General features: G+C 39.1%; 1 protein-coding gene across 2 annotated transcripts in view; it reads right to left on the bottom strand.

The window, feature by feature from the left end:
• RPS6KA2 (ribosomal protein S6 kinase A2) overlaps window positions 1-20053 on the bottom strand; it is a 248790-nt gene that overhangs the window by 157370 nt on the left and 71367 nt on the right. Inside the window, exon 1 of one of the 2 annotated variants that reach the window (XM_050315636.1) lies at window positions 3310-4063. The exons of the other annotated variant lie outside the window; for it this stretch is intronic. Within the exon in view, the coding sequence (XP_050171593.1) occupies window positions 3310-3408 (99 nt within the window). The 5' untranslated portion in view covers window positions 3409-4063. Of the gene's footprint in view, window positions 1-3309; window positions 4064-20053 lie in introns of those variants that run through there. 2 annotated transcript variants of the gene reach the window in all.

The following is a 20053-nucleotide window of genomic DNA, read 5'->3' as shown; positions in this document are numbered from 1 at the left end:
CCAAAAAACCAAACCAAAACAAAAAATTCCCAACAAAACCAAAAAAAACCACCATTCCTGCATCACTGGAATAAATATAATCGAATTCTTTACATGCTTAGGTATTTCCCAGCTTGTTCAAATGGCATATTTAATTTTTGATTTATAAATCAAGGGATATTGCTCACTGCCATAAGATGCATTCCACTGGGTCTCAAAGTCTTTAGCAGATCCACACCCATGCGTATTTTCTCCTGATGGTTTCACATTCACGTTCATCAACACTCAGCAAGAACCATAAACAAAGTCCTTTCTCAGATGCACACATGCAGTTCCCATTGACTTGGCTGGATTTTCAGCTGACTTCAATCAGAACTCTGTGCATGCAGAATGGCAGAACTTGGCTCTGCACACTTAATAAAATTACATCACTAGATAACTTATAAATGAAGGACAATGCAGGCCATACTGAAAAATAATATAAACTGAAAAAAACCAAAACTGTAGCCAAATAAGTTCAAATTTCAGCCAGGTTTTCCCAGAACAATAAAAAGGGTGCACATTTTAGGCAAGATGAAACTAAACCCCTGTAATATTTGATTTACCAGAGTGTGCTCTGCCTCTTTTAGCAGGACAAAAACATGAAAGCTGGCTATCTAGAGAAGGCAATGACCTTATTGTTTTAGGTATAGCAGTGATATTGGCATATGAAAGTTAAAGGTCAAGTTACAAGCTGTGATGTGCTAAGTCATTATCTGCATCTGTATCCATGCTCCATGAGCTATGAAGCTCATTGCAAGTGAATTTAAAGTGTAGAATACCACAGCAGAAGAAGTATTTAATCTTTATATTAATAACTTATACTATTTTTTTATCTACTCTAATAGTGGTATTTTAAAGATACTAGAGTATCGATCTTAAATCCTTCAACCCTCTTTCCCACCTGGTCAAAAGAACACCGTAACAAAAATCCTACACAAGTCAGGCAAAGCAGTTCCCTTCCAAATTTCAAATGACATTTCACAACACAATTTCTGCCAGGTACATTAGCTAATGCGCACTAAGCAAAGCAACGCCACATGTTTTCTCCAAATTTTTTCCCTTTATTTTACTTTTACTCATTCCATGATATAATAAACTGTATCTTTTTACTGTATCTTTAAAAATGTCTACCTACTAGGATAAAGAACGTTCTGGCTTTTAAAAATCCAGCTACCAACAGGCTTCCTTACACTTTCTGTTTGTCTGACAAGCGCTTGTTAGCCTGCAATTGCAAGTTTATGCATAGAAGAACTCAGGGATGGAAATCACAGAGGGGGCTTGATGTTCATATTTAGTTTTCCCCCCTCTAAGCAGGAACGTCTCTGATGATTTTCACACTTAAATAGCAGAACAGATTTTATGAATCATTTTTTCTTTCTACTTGGAACAACCCTTATTCCCAATTGCATTATAATACTGAGTCACTTTGCATCAAGTTGGTCATTACTGGCAAGCCAAGGGAGAGAGAAGGAAAAGTGGACAAAATGCTCGGAAGCTACATGAGAGATAGGAAATGTATCAGGCTGCTTCTTGAAACAAATTATTTAAAATAACAGAAAAAAATCACTACAATGAAACTCACATAAAGAGAAACTATTTTATAATTATTGACAACATCCAGCAAACTAATACTGACAATCAAAGAGATTTGTAAAGACTTCTTCTTTCCCCTTTCTTTTTCTTTTAATGAAACAAGGTCTAGCCTGATACAAATGCTGAGTCGTACTGGTCATCCATGCCAGATTATCCAGTAAATTAAATAGTTAATGTGGTAGAATCTGTTTCTCAGAAACTACAGCACTTTCAAATGAATACTTATGAGATTTGGTGGGGTTCTGCTCTCTCCAAATCACCTCCCCTCCTAACATCCCATCCTGATGCTGACAGCCTGTGAAGACACTCATTTGTCTCAGAACTCCTTCATGTAACTCCAGGTCTACTTTCTGTTGTCTCTGGTGGGGCATGAGTTTAGAGAATTTAGAGTGTGTTACAAAGAACATTTATTCTAGCTTAAACTTTGCAACGGGGACAAGGCTGGTGCAAGGAGGGAGCTATTCATTTATTTTAAATGCATAGCATGGCTATTTGATGATGTAAATTAAATTAAGTACCTTACACAATCATTTTTTTAAAAAGTTGATTTTTAAAGAGTTAAGAAAGAAAGGGAAAAAAAACGCCACAAAAACCCACACAGGTCAAAAACTCTGCTTTTCTGCATGTCCTGTTTAAGCAATGACATATGAAGAACTTTACATTCAAACAATTACCTGGTGCTTTAAATAGGACACTAAGGGAATAACATTTTAAAATGTATTCACACAGCCTAAAAATAATCCTACTCATGGGAATACCAGTGCAAAATCAGAGTAACTCCTCAGAGGTCAATTGAAGTACACCAGCACAAAATAAATGTGAGACAGAAGAGAATCAGGCCCCATCTACCTCTATTTTAATGCAGGGGTTGCAGATCATCTGCAATGATAGAGTGAACAACATAAATATAACTGACATCTATTCAATTGATCTCACATCCTGCCGACTATTCACAGCTCCAAATATAGGGCTGAAGAACAATGGTTCGAGGAAGAGAGGCAGAAACTCCGGTTCTAACCCGTTCACACATTCCCATCTGCTAATACCTCTCTGACTTGAATTGCCTTCACCTCCCCACACTGCTAAATCGTTACAGCTTTGACATTGTCCCCCTACCTCCCGAAGAACAACTTCTCCTACAGCAAAATAAATTATACAATGCTGTAAGAGATGCATAGGAGAGAAGAGAAATGCAAAAAATATGTGCAAACAGGAAAACCTAAAAACAAGCAAGAAAATCCCTATTTAACCTACCACATATATATAAAAGGCACTAGCAAATGAATTAATTATTTGGAAAACTAGCACTAAGAATGATATATGTGCAGGGGAAGACTAAAATATGAGACTATGTCAAAGTATGATGACATTTGTGCTAATTTAAGTGGATCTGTAATTATTTCCTACAACTTCATGATGTCCTGAACCAGCTTTCCCCTCCCCTGCAAGGCTGATAAAAGGATCCTTGGCAACACACTAAATATATTATTCAATGTATTGACTACTACCGAGAAAAAGCACTGAATTACACTGAAACAAAGAACATTAGGTGCGAATATCACCACCTCCAGGGAAAGAGCACCTTAACCTACTTATCACATCAGTAAACGCAGGCATTCTTATACCTTATACCTCTGTTACTTACCTGCACCTAATGGCATTTGCTATATTTAACAAAGTTAAGGTGAATTTTACCTCAAATCTACTTAGGCTCGAGCTCTTTGACCGAGACTTCTTGCGGAGATAGACTGAGAAGAACCGACGCACTGTGAACTTCTTCATATTCATGTCCATCGCCCTGTCCCAGCTGCGGCGCGGAGCACGAAGGAGCTGCGGCGCCGGCGGCGAAAGCTAGCGCATCCCGATTGCCCCCTATTTATATCCACAGGCAGGAGATCCTCCGAAGGGTCTGCTTCTGTTCATCAAGACAGGCAGAGCGAGACCTGCAAGAGGTACGCTGCCGGAGCCATGGGAGCCCAGAGCCAGATGCTCGCTGCTCGGAGCATAAAGGCGTTATACTCCCGTCTCGCTTCCCACTGTTTACATTTCGGTGCGGCGAGCCCAACTCTCTCCCCGCTGCCTCTCCCCCTTGCCTTAGGTCCTACTACACCCAATCAGGCTCCGCTCTGGCTGCACGCAGAATCAGCGCCGGCAGATGACAGCTCCTGCGTCCCAGGCGTAGCAGGTTTGAGACAAATACTAGATGTGTCTATTGCTTTTGCACTCCCTCTCCTCTCAGTCAGGCTCTTTCAATTTCCTGCTTTCTGAATCACATGGGGAATAGGCACATGCTGCACTTCTGTTTTTAGCTCAGAATTCAGACGCTGCTATAATTACTGAGGGCTGTGGTGGTCAGATCTGAGAAGAAATCAGCTCCCTCGTGAGAGTCGCTCCTGGAAGAAAGCTGAAAGACGTCGTGCCCCCACTGCCAGAGTAGAAGAGTCTGAACCTCCTTTTATTATGGGGAGTATGCAAAATAACATTTCATCCCCCGCCCCCACCCCAAGCCCTCAGAATGGAAAAGCTTAACACCCTGTTCACAATTACCCACCCGCTTTACATCGAAATACCTAACACTGCCACAGCTCTGAAAATAGAAAGCACAATCTAAATGGTAAGTATTACTATTCTTATTGTACTACAGCAGGGAGCTACAGCCCCTCTAGGAGTTTAAATATGTACATCTATTTACAGGCTGTAATTTTGAGCTCCTAACTATACAGGCAAGCATGCAGACTTATAGCTGCACCCCCATGTCCCCTAAATGAGATCACATTTTTCAGCTTTTCTTTAAAAACTAATAAATCTCACTGTGATCCAGAGACCAAAGAGCTTTCTCTGCCTGCTGCACACAGCTCAAACTCCTTGTCCATGGCAATCTTTCCTTTCTGACTACTGAGGAGCACCCAGACATGCCTGCCTTCCGTAACCTCATATGGAAAGGGAATTACCCTGATGACTTATTAATGACTCAGATAAATAAGCCCAGGGACAGCTGACACCACTACAGCATGAGAAGACACTCGGAGGTTAAATAACAATACCACGATAGTCCATCTGCTCTAAAAGAGATGCACTTTGCTTTAACTGCATATTTGGTCTCTATTGTAACTACCTCACTTGGTAATGCCTGTCACTACCTGCTTTGTTCACAGGTTCTCTGTCCCACTCTTCTGTAAAAAGCTCACCATAGTCTATATGTACCCCGAAAAGTATCAGTAAACAAACAAATAAATAAATAAACAAATAGGCTTTTATGGTTTCATTTAAACTCTGCGTATTCTGTGATTCTGTGATTCTGGAAGCCCTTCGCCATTACAGTTGTGTTGTTTCCCAGCTAAAAATCCTGGAGCAGAGGCAACTGTCTCAAGATAAAACTCAGGTATCTATCTATAGGTACACCAAAACCCTTTCCAGAAGCAAAACAATAATTAGTTGGTTAATGACAAAATTATTTGCTGATGCAGCCTCTCTAGTCAAGTTTTGTGTCTCACACCCCTGCTGCAGTAAAATCTGCAGTGGCACAAAGGCCTCAGGCACTTACCTGATTACCTGACCTCTCACCTGTCCTGCCACACCACACAGCTGCTGCTGCTGCTGCTTCTGCTTCTGTTCTGCCCTTTGCTTGGCAAAGAGTTGTCCTGACATTGGCTAGACCAGGCTTTGTGCTGGCAATGGCTTTTGGCAGCCTCACACATTCCCACCTGTGTAAGCCACTTGAGTTTTAAAAAGCCATCAGACAAGTTCAGGGTAGGTCCCTGAACCCTTCCCATCACAGCTATATCCCTGGACACTGACATCTTTATTAACGCAGAGGAGTGGTAATTTCCCAGCTTTGAATGCACGGCACTGTGTGCAATAATAAGCAGTACGTGAGTGACTGTTACCATTTAGACCACTAGATTTATCACAACCTTCCTAACCCATTACATACATAGTGATTTCACATACAAGGATGTGCAGTCACCATTACATGTATCCTCACTGTAATAAACTTCCAAGAAAATTACACAGGCTGTGACTTAATACCTAACTATCAGGTACACTTACTACGTTCAGAATTTTGTTCTTTACCACAAAAATAATTTTTAGAAAATCAGTTACAATGTACTGGCAATTAATTATGAACATCAGAGCAAAAACTAGACTTGGATGCTAAAAGTTATACTGTAACATGAAGAGCATGTAACTCTCTCACACCCCTGCCAAGACTCAGGCATGGAAACAGGCATGATCTTGCTTTCTTACTCTCCTTTCAGATAGGTGATTAACTATTAAATACAGAAGGACAATCAACCACCAGTGCTAGGACATTGTTCCTCACCTACTGGGCAGCAGAGCAGCAGAGATATTTATTGCAAAGTTATCTTCCAAATGCAAAAAGCAAAAGCAACTGAGATGCAAAAAGGTACATAAAAAAAGAATACAAATACAGAAATAAGAAAAAATACATATGCATGTAAAACTAGCAAATGGATAGGGATAGATATATGAAGAGCAAATTCTACTATAGTTCCATTCAGATAGCATGCTTCAAGACATTGACCTTAACTTTGCTTCAGAAGAATAAATGAGACTTCAAAAACATTAACTCAGACTTTCACATCGTCAGACAATATCCACTTCTCACAGTGATTCTAATAAAAACAAGCAAGCCAAAAAAATTTATTAGATTAAATTGGAACATGCATAGTTATATTTATAAACATACAACAGCCAGATCAACCTACAACGTGAAAAATTAATTGCACTTAAAAATTCATGTTTGTAAATTATTTCTCAGCTCCCCTCTGAGCAACTTCTGAGAAATGTGATGAAAAAAGAAAATCACCAAATGTCTCTGTTTAAGACAAGAATAAACAATAAACATGGTGGAGTGTACATATGGCACACTGGAATCAACCAGTAATACTAATCTGTTTTCTGGAAGATACTTGTTAAAACTAGAATCATATTTGCTGTTAAACACACAAAAAATAAATACAATACCACAGCTGCCCCTCCTCCCAGTGACCTTAATAGCAAAATAAAGTTTACTTCAACTGGAAAAAGGCTTAAAAACACCCAAAATCCAAAAGCCTGTAGCTAGGATTCAAGACAAACTCTCCAACTGAGACCACTTGAAATTAGATATTACATAGTCTGGGTTGGAATTTTTAAAAGGTAATTGGTGAATTCCCAATCAATATCTAATATAAGCCAAAGGTCCTTTCCTCATGTGTGCAGATGTACCATACCAAGAGCAGTAACAGACTGAAGGACCCAGACTTAGAAAATTAACGTGGGACAATGAAACAGCCTGCACAGAACCCAAGCAAGAGGGCTGACAGTAATCAATGCCAGATGAGTCATCAATTTCTAAACAATACAACATGCAAATCCAAGACATCTACCACAAACTGGATGATATGATTACTGAGAGAAGTTTTGTATTACTACCTTACACAGCATATCAGGCCCCATATCATGTCCAAATTGGACCTTCTCTTTTTTTTTTTATGTGAATCAACAATTTATGAACAAACCCAAAATTAATCTGCTACTTGAGCAAATTCAGTGATCACTGTGAAAGCAAAAACTATGAGTTGATAGTATCTTCCTTGGAAATGCAATCAATATTACCTATCCTTCCTCAATAAGTTCATCAGAAAGCCAGAAAAAGATCCAGAGAGAAATAAGAAAGCATCAGAAGCAGAGACACCATTGACAGAACAAATAAGATTAGCAGAACATGATATGCAAAGAAAGGGAAAATGAAACTCCCTCAATAGAGGCTCAAGAGACAATGCTACAGAAAAGGTGAATTGCACAGTGTCATTTATGCTCTCATTAAGGAAAATCAGGAGCAAGAGCAGATGTTTCCAAGAGACACCAATCATCAGAATAAGGAACACCACTTTCCCCCAGGTGATTAGATAGTATATGACTCTTTCAGTGACTGCTGTTTCCTCATCTTGAATGCTAGACAAATTGCCATATGGCTTTTGTTTCCTCAGTGAGTGAGGTGGTTATTTTTCTGATTGATGCTTCTTTAAATAATATATGATGAGCTTTGCCCAAAGAAATGCTTGGGCTTTAATCTCATTAGACCAGCATACCAGTGTGAGTATCAGCCTTTCTGCTGCCATACATTAAGTACCTTGTCCTGCTTACTTACTTCACTAGAGTTTTCTCTCTCTCAAAAAAAGGTATACTGCCCTGCCAGCACTGTGAAATACAAGCAGTGATTTGCCATCTCAGACATTCTCACTAGCAGTGACAAGTGATCAGCAATGTTGGCTGGATTAGGATATAAGGCAACAGGCAGGAAAGAAAGTGCTTTTTCTCCCTTCTCTGACCTCCTGGCTGTGTATCACAAGCTTCAGTAATTTTCAACCTTTTCTATATATGAACTACGAGAAGCTTCCAGTGGAGGTGCAGGCCCCTTCAGTCATTTTGCAAATTAAAATCACTGCTCAGAAGGAAGAAGAAAGCAAAGTCATACAACTTCTCTAACTGGGTCCAATAAACTGGCAGGACACAGGCTCCTTGGACACAGTCTTCTCTATTCCCAAGAGCAGCATAACAGCCCTACAATGCCAGTTTAATCTTGCACTTGTAATCTCAAGGCCTCAGGAGTCTGAGCAAAAGCAGAGTACCTCTTTTACCCACATATGTGTAATGCCCTTGTTGTTAAAAGCATTATCCAACACACTGGTAATTATATGAAAAGCAACTAGTATAAATAGAGCTGCAGCAACTACAGGAGAGAATGACTTGCTTTGAAAAGACCCATTTTACTCAATATGGTGATATTCCAATCAGTGGATTCCATTCAACAGCTTCAAATGTTCTTAAAATGGGCACCAAAATAAATTCTTGGTAGATCTGAAATTGTATTTTGCAGGGATGCAAGTAGCTTAGATAGAGAGAAAAGTACTGAAGACTTTCCAGTAGACTACTTCAGTAGTAAGATGAAAAAAAATGTACACAGATGGCACTAGGTCGATGAACCATTTCTGTGCCGTGCTGGTGCAGAAGAGCCATAGAATATCATGAGGTGGAAGGGCCCACAAGGATCCTTAAGTCCAGGTCCTGGCCCTGCACAGGACAACCCCAGAATCACACCATGTGTCTGAGAGCATTGTCCAAATGCTTCTTGAAGCATTTGGCTTGGTGCTGTGACCACTTTCCTGTGGAGCCTGTTCCAGTACCCAGCCACACTCTGGATGAAAAACCTTTTCCTAACCTAAACCTTCCCTGACAGAGCTTCATGACTTTGAGGTCTCCTTGGTGCAGTTGCCTAAAAATCTACTTCCTCAATTCCTCCTAAGCACCCACTAGTCACATGATGATAAGTGTTACTTTCAGATATCAAATGAGCTACACTATGAGGACAATAGCTTGTTCTTACTTGTGTAGGGAGAACTGGGACTGTTGCAGGAGTAATAGCTCCAGGACTAGAAAATAGTTTTTGCTTGAGTTTTCAGCAGATGAAAGACGTTTTAACTCTCACAAAAGCATCTTGTGTTAGTGCGCAAACGTCAGATCAGCAAGTGTCACAATTGCTGTATTGACTGCTCCCTCATGTGCTTTGCTTCTTACAGATACAGGAATGTGCAACAGCATCACTGACCACACATACGTCAGTTGGCTGTAGACTACTTCTGGGATGGAGATTACATTGTGTAGCACTTTGTATGGAAGAGTGTCAGCCTCAATTTCTTTTTTTGCTTTTGAGTGATGTCACTGAGCATTTTATTTTCCTGGATGATACTATATAGTGGTCTTATTAGATTTTGGTGGCTTAGATACAAGTATAAGACAAAGAACCCAAAACCCCAATCTCCTTTATATTACATAAACTTCTACTCCAACATGGATGAAGGAGATTGCTGAAGATAAAATTCTGCTTTCTTTCCTTTGGATAATAAGCAGAAAATCATACTGTTCTCTTGTAAAAGACTGGAAGTTTTCTGGAAGGAAGGATACTACTTAGTAACTGAAGTATAAACAGTCTTATTGTATGAATATTTATGAATGTCTACTTTGAGTGAACATTCTACAATAGGAAATTGGATGGAAGAATTTCATTATGCACAGTATATGTTTAATGTTTATTCAGACTAGCCATGAACACTACTAAAAAAAATGGCACTTGTTAGAAATCTGCTATTAGGCAAATTTACCTTGATAGGCTCTGAAAGATATCATAAGCCTAAAAGCAGAAATAGTGCAAGGAACATTTACCGAAGTGCCTGTTTCTACTTCTGATAATCATCAGCAGAAGAAACTGACACTGCAGTAAGGAGAAAAGACCACTGTTTGTCACTGAAACCTTGAGAAACAGACAAATGTATGATGGGGCTTGCAAACTTTCATTCAGGAAAGTACCAATTTTAGGTAAAATTTTTCCCTTCCGTTATCGAATATATCTACACACAAGAGGTACAAAAGTTAAGTTAATAGATAAAAAGCATCATATTTAGTTGAACTGATTGACCTGAATGAGTACCTTTCTTCTGTATCTGACACTATTTTGTGTGACCTTGAAGAACCTTAAACTCTCTGGCTGTGTCTAGCTCCAGGGCACGTACAAAATCCAGCAACATCCTGGATCTACTATCAGAATGGGGGCATGGACTTTATAGTTTTCCTCTTATTCTTTTTAACAAAATCGCCTGTCCCCAGTGAAGAAAATGCAAGTATTTTTGAGCCAGAAAGGAGACAGAGTGCACTCTACAGAGGTCCCTGATTTTGATAAGTGGGTGTGTAAACTCAGGACCCTAAAGGTTTGCACCTGCAGTGCAGAGCAGAGAGAAAACTGCTTCAAATCTCCTTCCATAAAATGGGGCTGAAGCATTCTGTCACTGCATGAGAGCACTTTCAGAGTAAACACAATAAATACTATTACCTGTTCACAGCCAAAATTTTAGTATAAGCCTGGCACATATTTGCTAGATTTGTTTACGGAAACAGATTAACTGTGAGTAATGTCAAAGAATAAACCAATGGGATATGTAAATTTACCTTATAGATGTTACATCTGGCAGGGCAAATGATACATGGAATATTTTCAAAATATATTACACACTTAACACTGAAAATGGGGCTTGAGGTTGTATGAACACCTACCCCATGTTTGGCAGGACAAAAGTGAGCTTCATAAATAAAAAAAAACAGTAGTCATGCTTAAAATCTTTAGCATTAGCTTCCTTCTTGTTGGACTTGTATGCCTTTTTGGACAAATTTTGAAGGACTGCTTTAAATTACTAGTAACAGTACTTAACTCCTGATTACAGGCACAACTCTCCCTGCCTATTTTTGAAATAGAAGCTGAAGAAACAGGCAGAGAAAAAAAAAGGTCTAAATTCTGTCTCTAAACCAGCTGTACAGGAAGTGTGAAAAAAAAAAACCCTGTGCAAAATCATTTTGACCTTCAAAAAGTTATTTATATTCTATTTGATACATTCATGCAATGATTTCTTAATTCACCCAGAACAATATACAGCCCAATGTCCCATTTTACTGCTAACAAATTAAAAGCAGTATTGAACTCATCTTCCATCCACTTTATATAATAAAGCTAAAGAAATTGGCATTAGCATTTCACACCTGAAACTGAGATGGATGTGGGAATAGTATTAGCCAAACTACTATGCTAGCTTTTACTAGAAGGTTTGTGGCATCATGAAGCAATAAAACCTGAGTTTTTAGAGCTACTTTGAAAACATCCACATGCCCTGGGCTGCACTCAGGCACGTGGTATGACTTTTCAGGATGGTCCTGTGCAGAGCCAGGAGTTGGACTCGATGATCCTTGCAGTCCCTTCCAACTCAGCATATTCTGTGATTCTGTGAACCCCACAGCCATGCTCAACTGTAGAGGTATGTGTGTAGGCAGCTCACTTGGGATCAGAGCAAAGTGGCCTCCATTCAATAGCCATCCAAAGACACAAGGATGAACAACAGGGCTGTGTTTACCACAAGGACTATGTGGGTCCAGAGACAGCCACTACAGTTCAGTGAAAGCAGTAAAGGCAAGAAAGACAAGCCACAAAAATGTCTCCAGTTTAGGACTGATCGTTGTTACAAGACTGCATTATGATCTGGATATAATCAATATGTTAGATGACCTTTCCCTTCTTAAATTTCACATACATAAAGTGTCACTTTCTCTTAAGTGTAGTGTAACTCCTCTCACCTAAGTCACCACGCAGCAGGAAGTGCATGAGGCTCTTTGGCATCACTGAGCCTGCTCATACTGGAGGTGAGTCTTCCTGGCTGATGCTTCAACAAATATCTGGAAGAAATGTCAACATCTTCTGTATGTCTTCCTACTCACCTAACAAGTGTGTGAAGTTAGTTATAAAGAGCACAGGCAGATTATTCAACATCCAAGTGTTTTGATTAACCTAATGACAGCCTAGTGGACAAAAAAAGTCAGCTCCTCATAGTAAGTCAATTAAAGCCTTTGACATCTTTCTGTGAATTTCATGTATCTTTTCAAATCCTGAAATAACCCTAAAATTCCACATGAGATATATTGAGAAATAAGCAACACTGATTATGTACAACACAAACACATATGAAACAAGGATCTCTTTCCCATATGTTCAATGCTAAATTGGCAGTATTTATCAATAATTAGATATTAAAATGTACAATTAATTCTATCATATAGTAAGCCATGCTATTTAATAAGTCAATTAAAAGTTCAAATACTAATTCGTAAATTTAATATACGGATTAAAATCCTAGAGAACTTCTATGCCCACCTTAGCATGCTATGGGGAAAAACGTACACTTGTGGCCAGGATGTTATAAAACTCTTCCTTAGTGAAATTGTCTATCTAAATACAGTGGTTGTTCTTCAAACAAAAGGAAACACCCTTTAATACCCAACATGAATCTTAAATTCATTACTTTGCTAGCAATGTTGCTGTTCAACTCCAATATTTTTTTGAACCAATGAAAACTCCTGTAAAACCCCCCTGCCTTTGAACATTACATTTCTGTTAATGTCCCGAAGCAGCCATCTCAAATTCATAAAGCTTGCAGTGTACAGTGATATACATTCATTAAAATGTGACACCTTTGCCCTAATACCTTACTGGGATCTGATTTTGAATTCTGATACCTCTTTTAACATCTGTTATGCAATCTTACCATGCAGAGTGATGTAGGACAGAACATGTACCAATTAGGAGACTGAGACTTTTCTTTTGCTTCAACTACCAAAGGAGAAAATAGATATACACCTCAGATATGAGGAACAAATAAGGCAATTACTGCACAGACTTGTAACAAGGTTTCCCCTCCCTCCACTACAGACAAAAGAGACTTTTTACATCTTCCAAAGAGCTTTTCAAGGGCATCTTGCTCTAGTTGCACTGCCTGGGGAACTGCAAGCAAGGCCATCTAAGAGCATTTCAAAAAGGCACAGCAGAGGCTTGCTACTGTATGTCTTGGGGACTAAAACCTGCTTTATTTATGGTGATTCTAATATGTTTTTAACATTTACAATATCTCCTTTACTCCATTCCCTTACTCCAGAATTCTCTCCTCATCTCTTTTATTTTATGTTCCTCAGACCTCCTCTTCAAAAGCATGACTCACTCCTTTTAACTCAAGGAACTTGAAATAACAACACCACCACAAACAAAAACCCCCAAAACAACAACAAAACCTTGAGCTTGAAGGGAGAAGAATTGCTTTCTAATATTTAATTTTTAGGAACTATTTTATGGCACATCTCTGGACTTCAGAAGGTCCAAAAACACGCAAGAAGAAATATGAGTGAGAAGGAACCACAAAGCAATATTCAGAGGGCTATACCTGTCATGTAACAACACATAGGCTGGTAACACAGAGATGGACAGAAATCCTTTCAGCAGCATGATGGAATTTTTAAAGTATTATTGTGCATCTCCTAGCACACATGGCTTTAAAATCTTGTGGTTTCTGGAATCACATGAGAGCATGAGAAACATCAGATTTGAAACATCCAGTTGGTGTCTGACCACCAGTGGTGTACCCAGGGCTCAGTTTTGGTGCCAATCCTGTTTAATATCTTTATTGATGATCTGGATGAGGAGATTAAGTGCACCTTCGTGAATTTTGCAAATAACACCAAGTTGGGTGGGTGTGTTGATCTGCTGGAGGGTAGGAGGGCTCTGCAGAGTGATTCTGACAGGCTGAGTCGATGGGCTAAGGTCAGCTGTATGAGGTTCAACAAGGCCAAGTACCAGGTCCTGCACTTCAGTCACAACAACCCATGCCGTGCTACAGGCTTGGAGAAGAGTAGCTGGAAAGTTGCCTAGCAGAAAAGGAAATTGGGGTCCTGTTTGACAGCTGGCTGGACATGAGCCAGCGGTGTGCCCAGGTGGCCAAGAAGGCCAGTGGCATCCTGGCTTGTATCAGAAATAATGTGGCCAGCAGGATAAGGGCAGTGCTGTGTACTCACACAGGTAAGGCTGCACCTTGAATCCTGTGTTCAGTTTTGCAAGAAGGTCCTGCACTGCAAGAAGAACCTTGAGAACATAGCTCTTTACAAGTACCTGAAAGAAGGATGTAGTGAGGTGAGGGTTGCCCTCTTCTACAACAGCTAGGGATAAGACAATAGGAAACGGCCTCAATTTCTGCCAGGGGAGGTTTAGATTGAATTTTAGGAAAATTTTCTTCATGGAAAGGGTTGTCAAGTATTGGAACATGCTGCCCAGGGAAGTGATTGAGTCACCATCCCTGAAGGTACTTAAAAGATGTGTAAATGTGGCACTTAGGGACATGGTTTGGTGGTGGACTTGGCAGTGGTGGGCTAATGATTGGACTTGATGATCTCAGAGGTCTTTCCCAAACTAAATGATTCTATGATTTCACTGAAGAAGAAAATACAACTGCCCTGGCCCACTTAACCTGCTGCAAGATGGGTGCAGCTAGAAGAGATGCTGGGAAACAGGGACTGCAACAAGTTTCTCATGGGAAGGAGGAGTTGAGTTAAAGCCACCTGCTTCACACAGGGCTAGACATGGGTTTGAAGGCTGCGTGGAGTTTTGTTGTATTTTAGACAAAAGATCTTGGCTCAATCAGAGAAATCATTAGTCCTGGTATAAGCCCTCACTTGTGGTCTCACTCTGCCATCTCCAGACCATCATTTTGTTCTTCCTCTGTGTTGGCACAGAGGAACTATTGACATGGCCACAGAATGAACTATTGACATGGCCACAGAATGAACCAAACTGGAGAACTGGTCCAGATTAAAATTAGGCAAAAAATCACCCCAGAATACTAATTTTAAACCAGTTCGGTTCCCTGATCTGATTCACTGTAGAAATATCTGTGCCTACTCAATATTTTTTTCTTGTGGTGGGGGCAGGAATGTGTGCTTGTGAGATGGCTCTGCCTCCTCTCTTGGTAGAGATAGGTTACACCAACACAAACTGTCGGTTTCCCAGATATGAAGTGCCGTGGTGCAGCTGCCTGGCCCAGCAAATCTGGAATCACTGAGCAGGCCACTTCAAAATGTCCTTCAGATCATAGTGAAGGATAAGATAAAGACTGAAGGTTAAGATAAAAGCTGTGGTATAGAAAGAACATTTTAAAATGTTCTAAAGTATTTTTCTCTATTATAAAACTAGCAGAAGCGAATTGGCTGAAAACATACAAAACTTGGAATTACAGATTGACATTATATGCTTTCCAAAAAGTTTAATCTACAAAAGGTTATTGGCTTGTTTAAAAGTAAAAAGATCCCAAAAGGGGTGAGACAGTAACCTACAGCTGTACTGAAGAAATTCAGGAAGCTGTTTAATTGACTCAGAAGTGCCAAGTCCACCCACTGGGAAAGCCACTAGAATTGACTGGGCTCCCCTTTACTGCAGAAGCCCAACCACTGGGAGTGTAGTACCACTCTAACTGACTTTCTGAATACTATTTTCTTGTATTTGTCTGATCTAATCTTCTGTGGCTGCTAATACTTTCCCTGTCAGGCAATTTCATGTTATGTTACTTCTGTATAACTGCACACACAAGTATGCACCTCTAACAAATCTCTGTACACATTTATGCTAGCACATGCAGAACTTGAGCTCAGGTTAGGTGCTACAGGTCTGAGACATCACTGTGAATGCAACTGGCATTCACGTAGTTTGGATGTGTCTGATGCACACTGCTCAGTGAATTTAAGAACCATTATCAAATGCAACTTGGACGTAATCACAGGCATCTAATCAATATACAGATTTCTTGAACTCTTAAAAACTTGTTTTAATGCCATCACAAAATCATCATGTATTTATTTAACTTCTAAGTACTTTTTGGTCTCATTGGGAGACTGCCCAGAAACTCACATTCCTATTCACTCTAGTGCCTACCCTAGATGCACCATGGCTAACTTAAAGTTGTTTGCTCCTACGTTAGTATCTTCCTTAAAGTTTTTTCTTTTCCCCACCTACAAGCAAATTGTTTTTTAAAGGGCAATCTTCTCCCAGTCTTGACTTGGCTATGCTAAATGCAAGTGAGCTTTTAGCCTCCCCTCACTCAACCATCTCTCCCCCTATTTGTGTCCCAGTACACAGACTGTCCTAGACTTGTTCATGTCTATATTTATCTCTCTTGTAGATGTCATGAACAGAAGAGTTTTCATCAGAGCCTCAGTAATAGCATTAATTAGTAGCTCTTCATCACAAGAAATACTTTATGATTTTCTTTAATTTTTCCATTACTATTTCAGATTTGTGGTTCACTGGAGGCCTGTTGTGTACTCAACAGAATAGGACAGAAAGCTCTCCATTCCTCTCTTTGGAGGTTCCAACATAAGAAGGACACGGACTTGTTGGAGTAAGTCCAGAGGAGGACCACAAAGATGATGAGAGGTTTGAAACACCTCCTACAAAGACACACTGAGAGAGTTGGGGTTGTTTAGCCTTGGGAAGAGAAGGCTTCAGGGAGACCTTATAATCGCCTTCTAATACCTAAAGGAGGCTGATAAAAGAGATGAAAAGTGACTTTTTACATGAGCAGATAGTGATAGGACAAGCAGCAACAGTTTTAAATGAAAAGAGGGAATATTTAGATTATATGTTAGGAGGAAATTCTTTACTCAGAGGGTGTTGATACACTGGAAAAGTCTGGCCAGAGAAGCTGCAGTTCTCTCATCCCTGCAAGTGTTCAAGGCCAGGCTGGATGATGCCCTGGGTAACCTGATCTAGTGGCATCCCTGGCCATGGCAGGGGAATGATCTTTAAGGCCCCTTCCAACCCAAACCATTTTATGTTTTCTTCCCTCAAAAAAAAAGCATTTATTTTCAGTGTACCATTAACTTGTAACGTTGTAATGCTTGGTTTTGGTGGTATCTCCAACACTACTATGAGAAATTTCCCACTCTCAACCACTAATGCATAATCTGAATTTTACCCTAACCTTGATTTGAGTTTTATTTGGATATGTCTTGATGATTTTTATATGAAATAGAATGAAGCTAAGCAATCATGGGATAAATAATACCATCTAGTATTTCTCACATAAACGTGAAGTTTTTAAATGACTTTGAAATTTTAAAGCCAGTGGCTCAGTAGAGCACTCTGAGTCGGAGCTGGTTAAAATGGTATTTCTGAAAAACATGCACAACCTTTCAGGCAAAAAAACCATTTTGCAAAATTTCCCATTTAGTTTCAGAAAAGCTTTGCTGGCACTTTTAGACACTGACCACAGCTGTTTTTCCTGGTACTACCAAGAAGAATTTGGTACACCAGCTCCCTCAACTTCTCCTTGTAAATCATGTGCTCTAGAACCTGGACATCTTAGTAGCCTTTTCAGCAGTTTTTCAAAAAGCCGCTTCACTAGGTCTCCCCAAAATGGACAGTATAAGATAAGATGCATTTATTAGTAAGGAGCAACCATAACCATCAGTTATTATTAAATTTAAAAAATAGATATATCTAAAAAAAAAAAGTCAGTATGTCACGTGTTGTGACTAGTATCATGAAGTGATAAAATGTCATTATCCATATTTCAATTGCTTCTACATATGCAAACATTAAAAATTTAACTCATATTTAAATTCATATTTTCAAAGTGAAGTCTGTACTTTTTTCTTTGCAAGAACTGTCATCAAAATCGAAGTTTAAAAGTTTAGATTTATATTACTACAGCATTTCTCATTTAAAAGTATATAAGACCATTTATTTTATGGAGGCATTTAACTACTTGCATTTATTACTTTCATTTGAATATGTGCTTTTCACCAGACTGCTTTGATTCTTGAGAAGTGAAGCAGCTCAAATCTTTCTTATCTCCGTGTGCCCCAGCATCAGAACTGAAACATATACTACTATGACTACAGGTAATAGCACGATTCCTTTCTTCCTGAAACTTTGATGTATCAAAACAGGTGAGGGGAAAAAAAAAAAAAAGAGACAATTTGCTCCAAATCAGAAATTATTGTTGCTAACCTTTATGCATTCATGATAAGCAATAAACTGTGGAATAATGCCAATCTCTTAATTAAATCCTGGCATGTTTTTAGACATTTGCATAACTCTCTTCTAGACTTTTTGTATTTCCTCTGTGATTATGTTTTCAGATAATGTATATGGAATATTAGTCACAATATTAGAGCAGACACAGCCACAGTGTTGCTCATAGTTTCTCCATTCCTATCATTAAGCACATACCAGACCTCCCATCAGCAAAATGCCACATATCAAACCACTAAAGAGAAGAATATGAAATTTATGGAATGCTTTATTATTTGTAAAAATCTTTTTTGTTTGTTTGTTTTTGGGTTTCGGTTTGTTTTGAATCCTAGTATCATGTTAGCATTGTTCTAATTACCTTCATCACCCAAAATGCATTTTCTAAACTACTAGAACTTAGCCTCTCAAATCTCAGCAAAACAATGCTAATAACTTCTGCTCCCCCTTTCCAGTGGAAACAAACAAGTGTCATCTTCCTTGTCCTCCCAGCCCGACTTACCCTCTGCAGCCATGGGAAGATAACAGCAAACAATACTCCCTTTAAGAGACACAAGGAGGGAAAAGGAAGGAAAAGTATCTGAAAAAAATCACATCCCTGAAAAGTGCAAGAAACATTTATGAACAATAGCACAGGGATTTAACAAATACAAGTTGGCAAATACAAAACCAACATTGGCACATATACCTGGTGCTGGCAGCTACCAAATGGGTCACACTGGGTACGCAGCTTCCTTAATTCTTCAATGACCAAAGGGTCATTGTCTAACCAGGTTGGACCCTTTATGCTTAGTGGGAAATACTTTCCTTATGAACAATTCTGTAATTATCCCTTCCACTATATTATCTCTAAATCAGCAGGCATACAATACATGATTTTCATATACATTAAATATTGACTGTTGAATTCATGTTCAGCCAGGTTTGAATTTTACAAATGATCCAAGACAGTTGGCAGCTGAAGCTAATATACACTGGCTGGGTAGACAACTTGCTGTTAACAGCTCAAATTTACTACTTAAAATTGTGGAAAGTACATATTTATTTTTCTTTCCTCCTTTCTCTGTTATCAGATTCAGCAACTTGTCTTTTAGGGAAATCACAAAGCAACACTGAATGTCTTCTAATCATTGGCATGTTGCATGTTTTTGTTCTTAACTTGAAACATAGACGGCTTTATCTTTCTTCATTGCTCGTAGCTGCCTCTTGCACCTAGCCCATTCTCTGATGATACCGGCTGAAAATAAACAGTGGGTCTAAGGCTTGGATTTCTAGATTTCCATAAAAAATTCCATGTCAGCTCTCATTTCTAGATATTTAAGGGAATTTGCATATCCTTCTTGGAGAGCTGGGAGACAAACTTTATACCCTTATTTTCCAACGGCGACTTCACTTTTTGGAGTTCTTCGGCAAGGCAAAACCAACAAACAGCTTTTCCAGAATATTGAAAGTAATTGAGATAATGAAAAGCTAATAGACTTTAGCTTAGAGGGTTGCAAAGAATAGCCTGCCATTATTCAGAAAGCCCTGTAATAGAGCACCTTGTTAATTAGAGATGATTCACAGATGACTTGCAATAGATTATGGTAGTTCTGAATAGCAATGATATTTTCATATTGAGCTCTTATCTACTCAGGAGTAATGAAGCTTTAAATTTAATTAAAAGAAAGTTCTTTTTTTTCCCTAGGCCTGTAGGTCCAAGCAATAATAAAGTACAGAAAATTAGCATCTTTTACTAATTTTCCATATTTAGAGTCCTGCACTTTGTGGGTTCACTTTCATAACGTTTCCTACCAGAGGACATCTAAGCACCTGAATAGCAGTTGTCAATGAGAAGACAATATGATCATCACTTTAATTGGAGAAACAGGCAATGAAGTGGGAAACTGTTTGCTCAAGGCCTCTCAGCAAGTCTGTGATAGGGTTATGAACAGAACTAGGTTCATTTTAAATACAGGATTATCCCCTTACATCTCCATGCCTCATCAC

Source organism: Myiozetetes cayanensis, unplaced genomic scaffold (assembly GCF_022539395.1).
Source record: "Myiozetetes cayanensis isolate MyiCay16 unplaced genomic scaffold, myiCay2020 scf2-11, whole genome shotgun sequence".
Taxonomy (NCBI): domain Eukaryota; kingdom Metazoa; phylum Chordata; class Aves; order Passeriformes; family Tyrannidae; genus Myiozetetes; species Myiozetetes cayanensis.
Note: the sequence above shows the minus strand (reverse complement) of the source record. Positions and strands in the feature narration are given on the sequence as shown.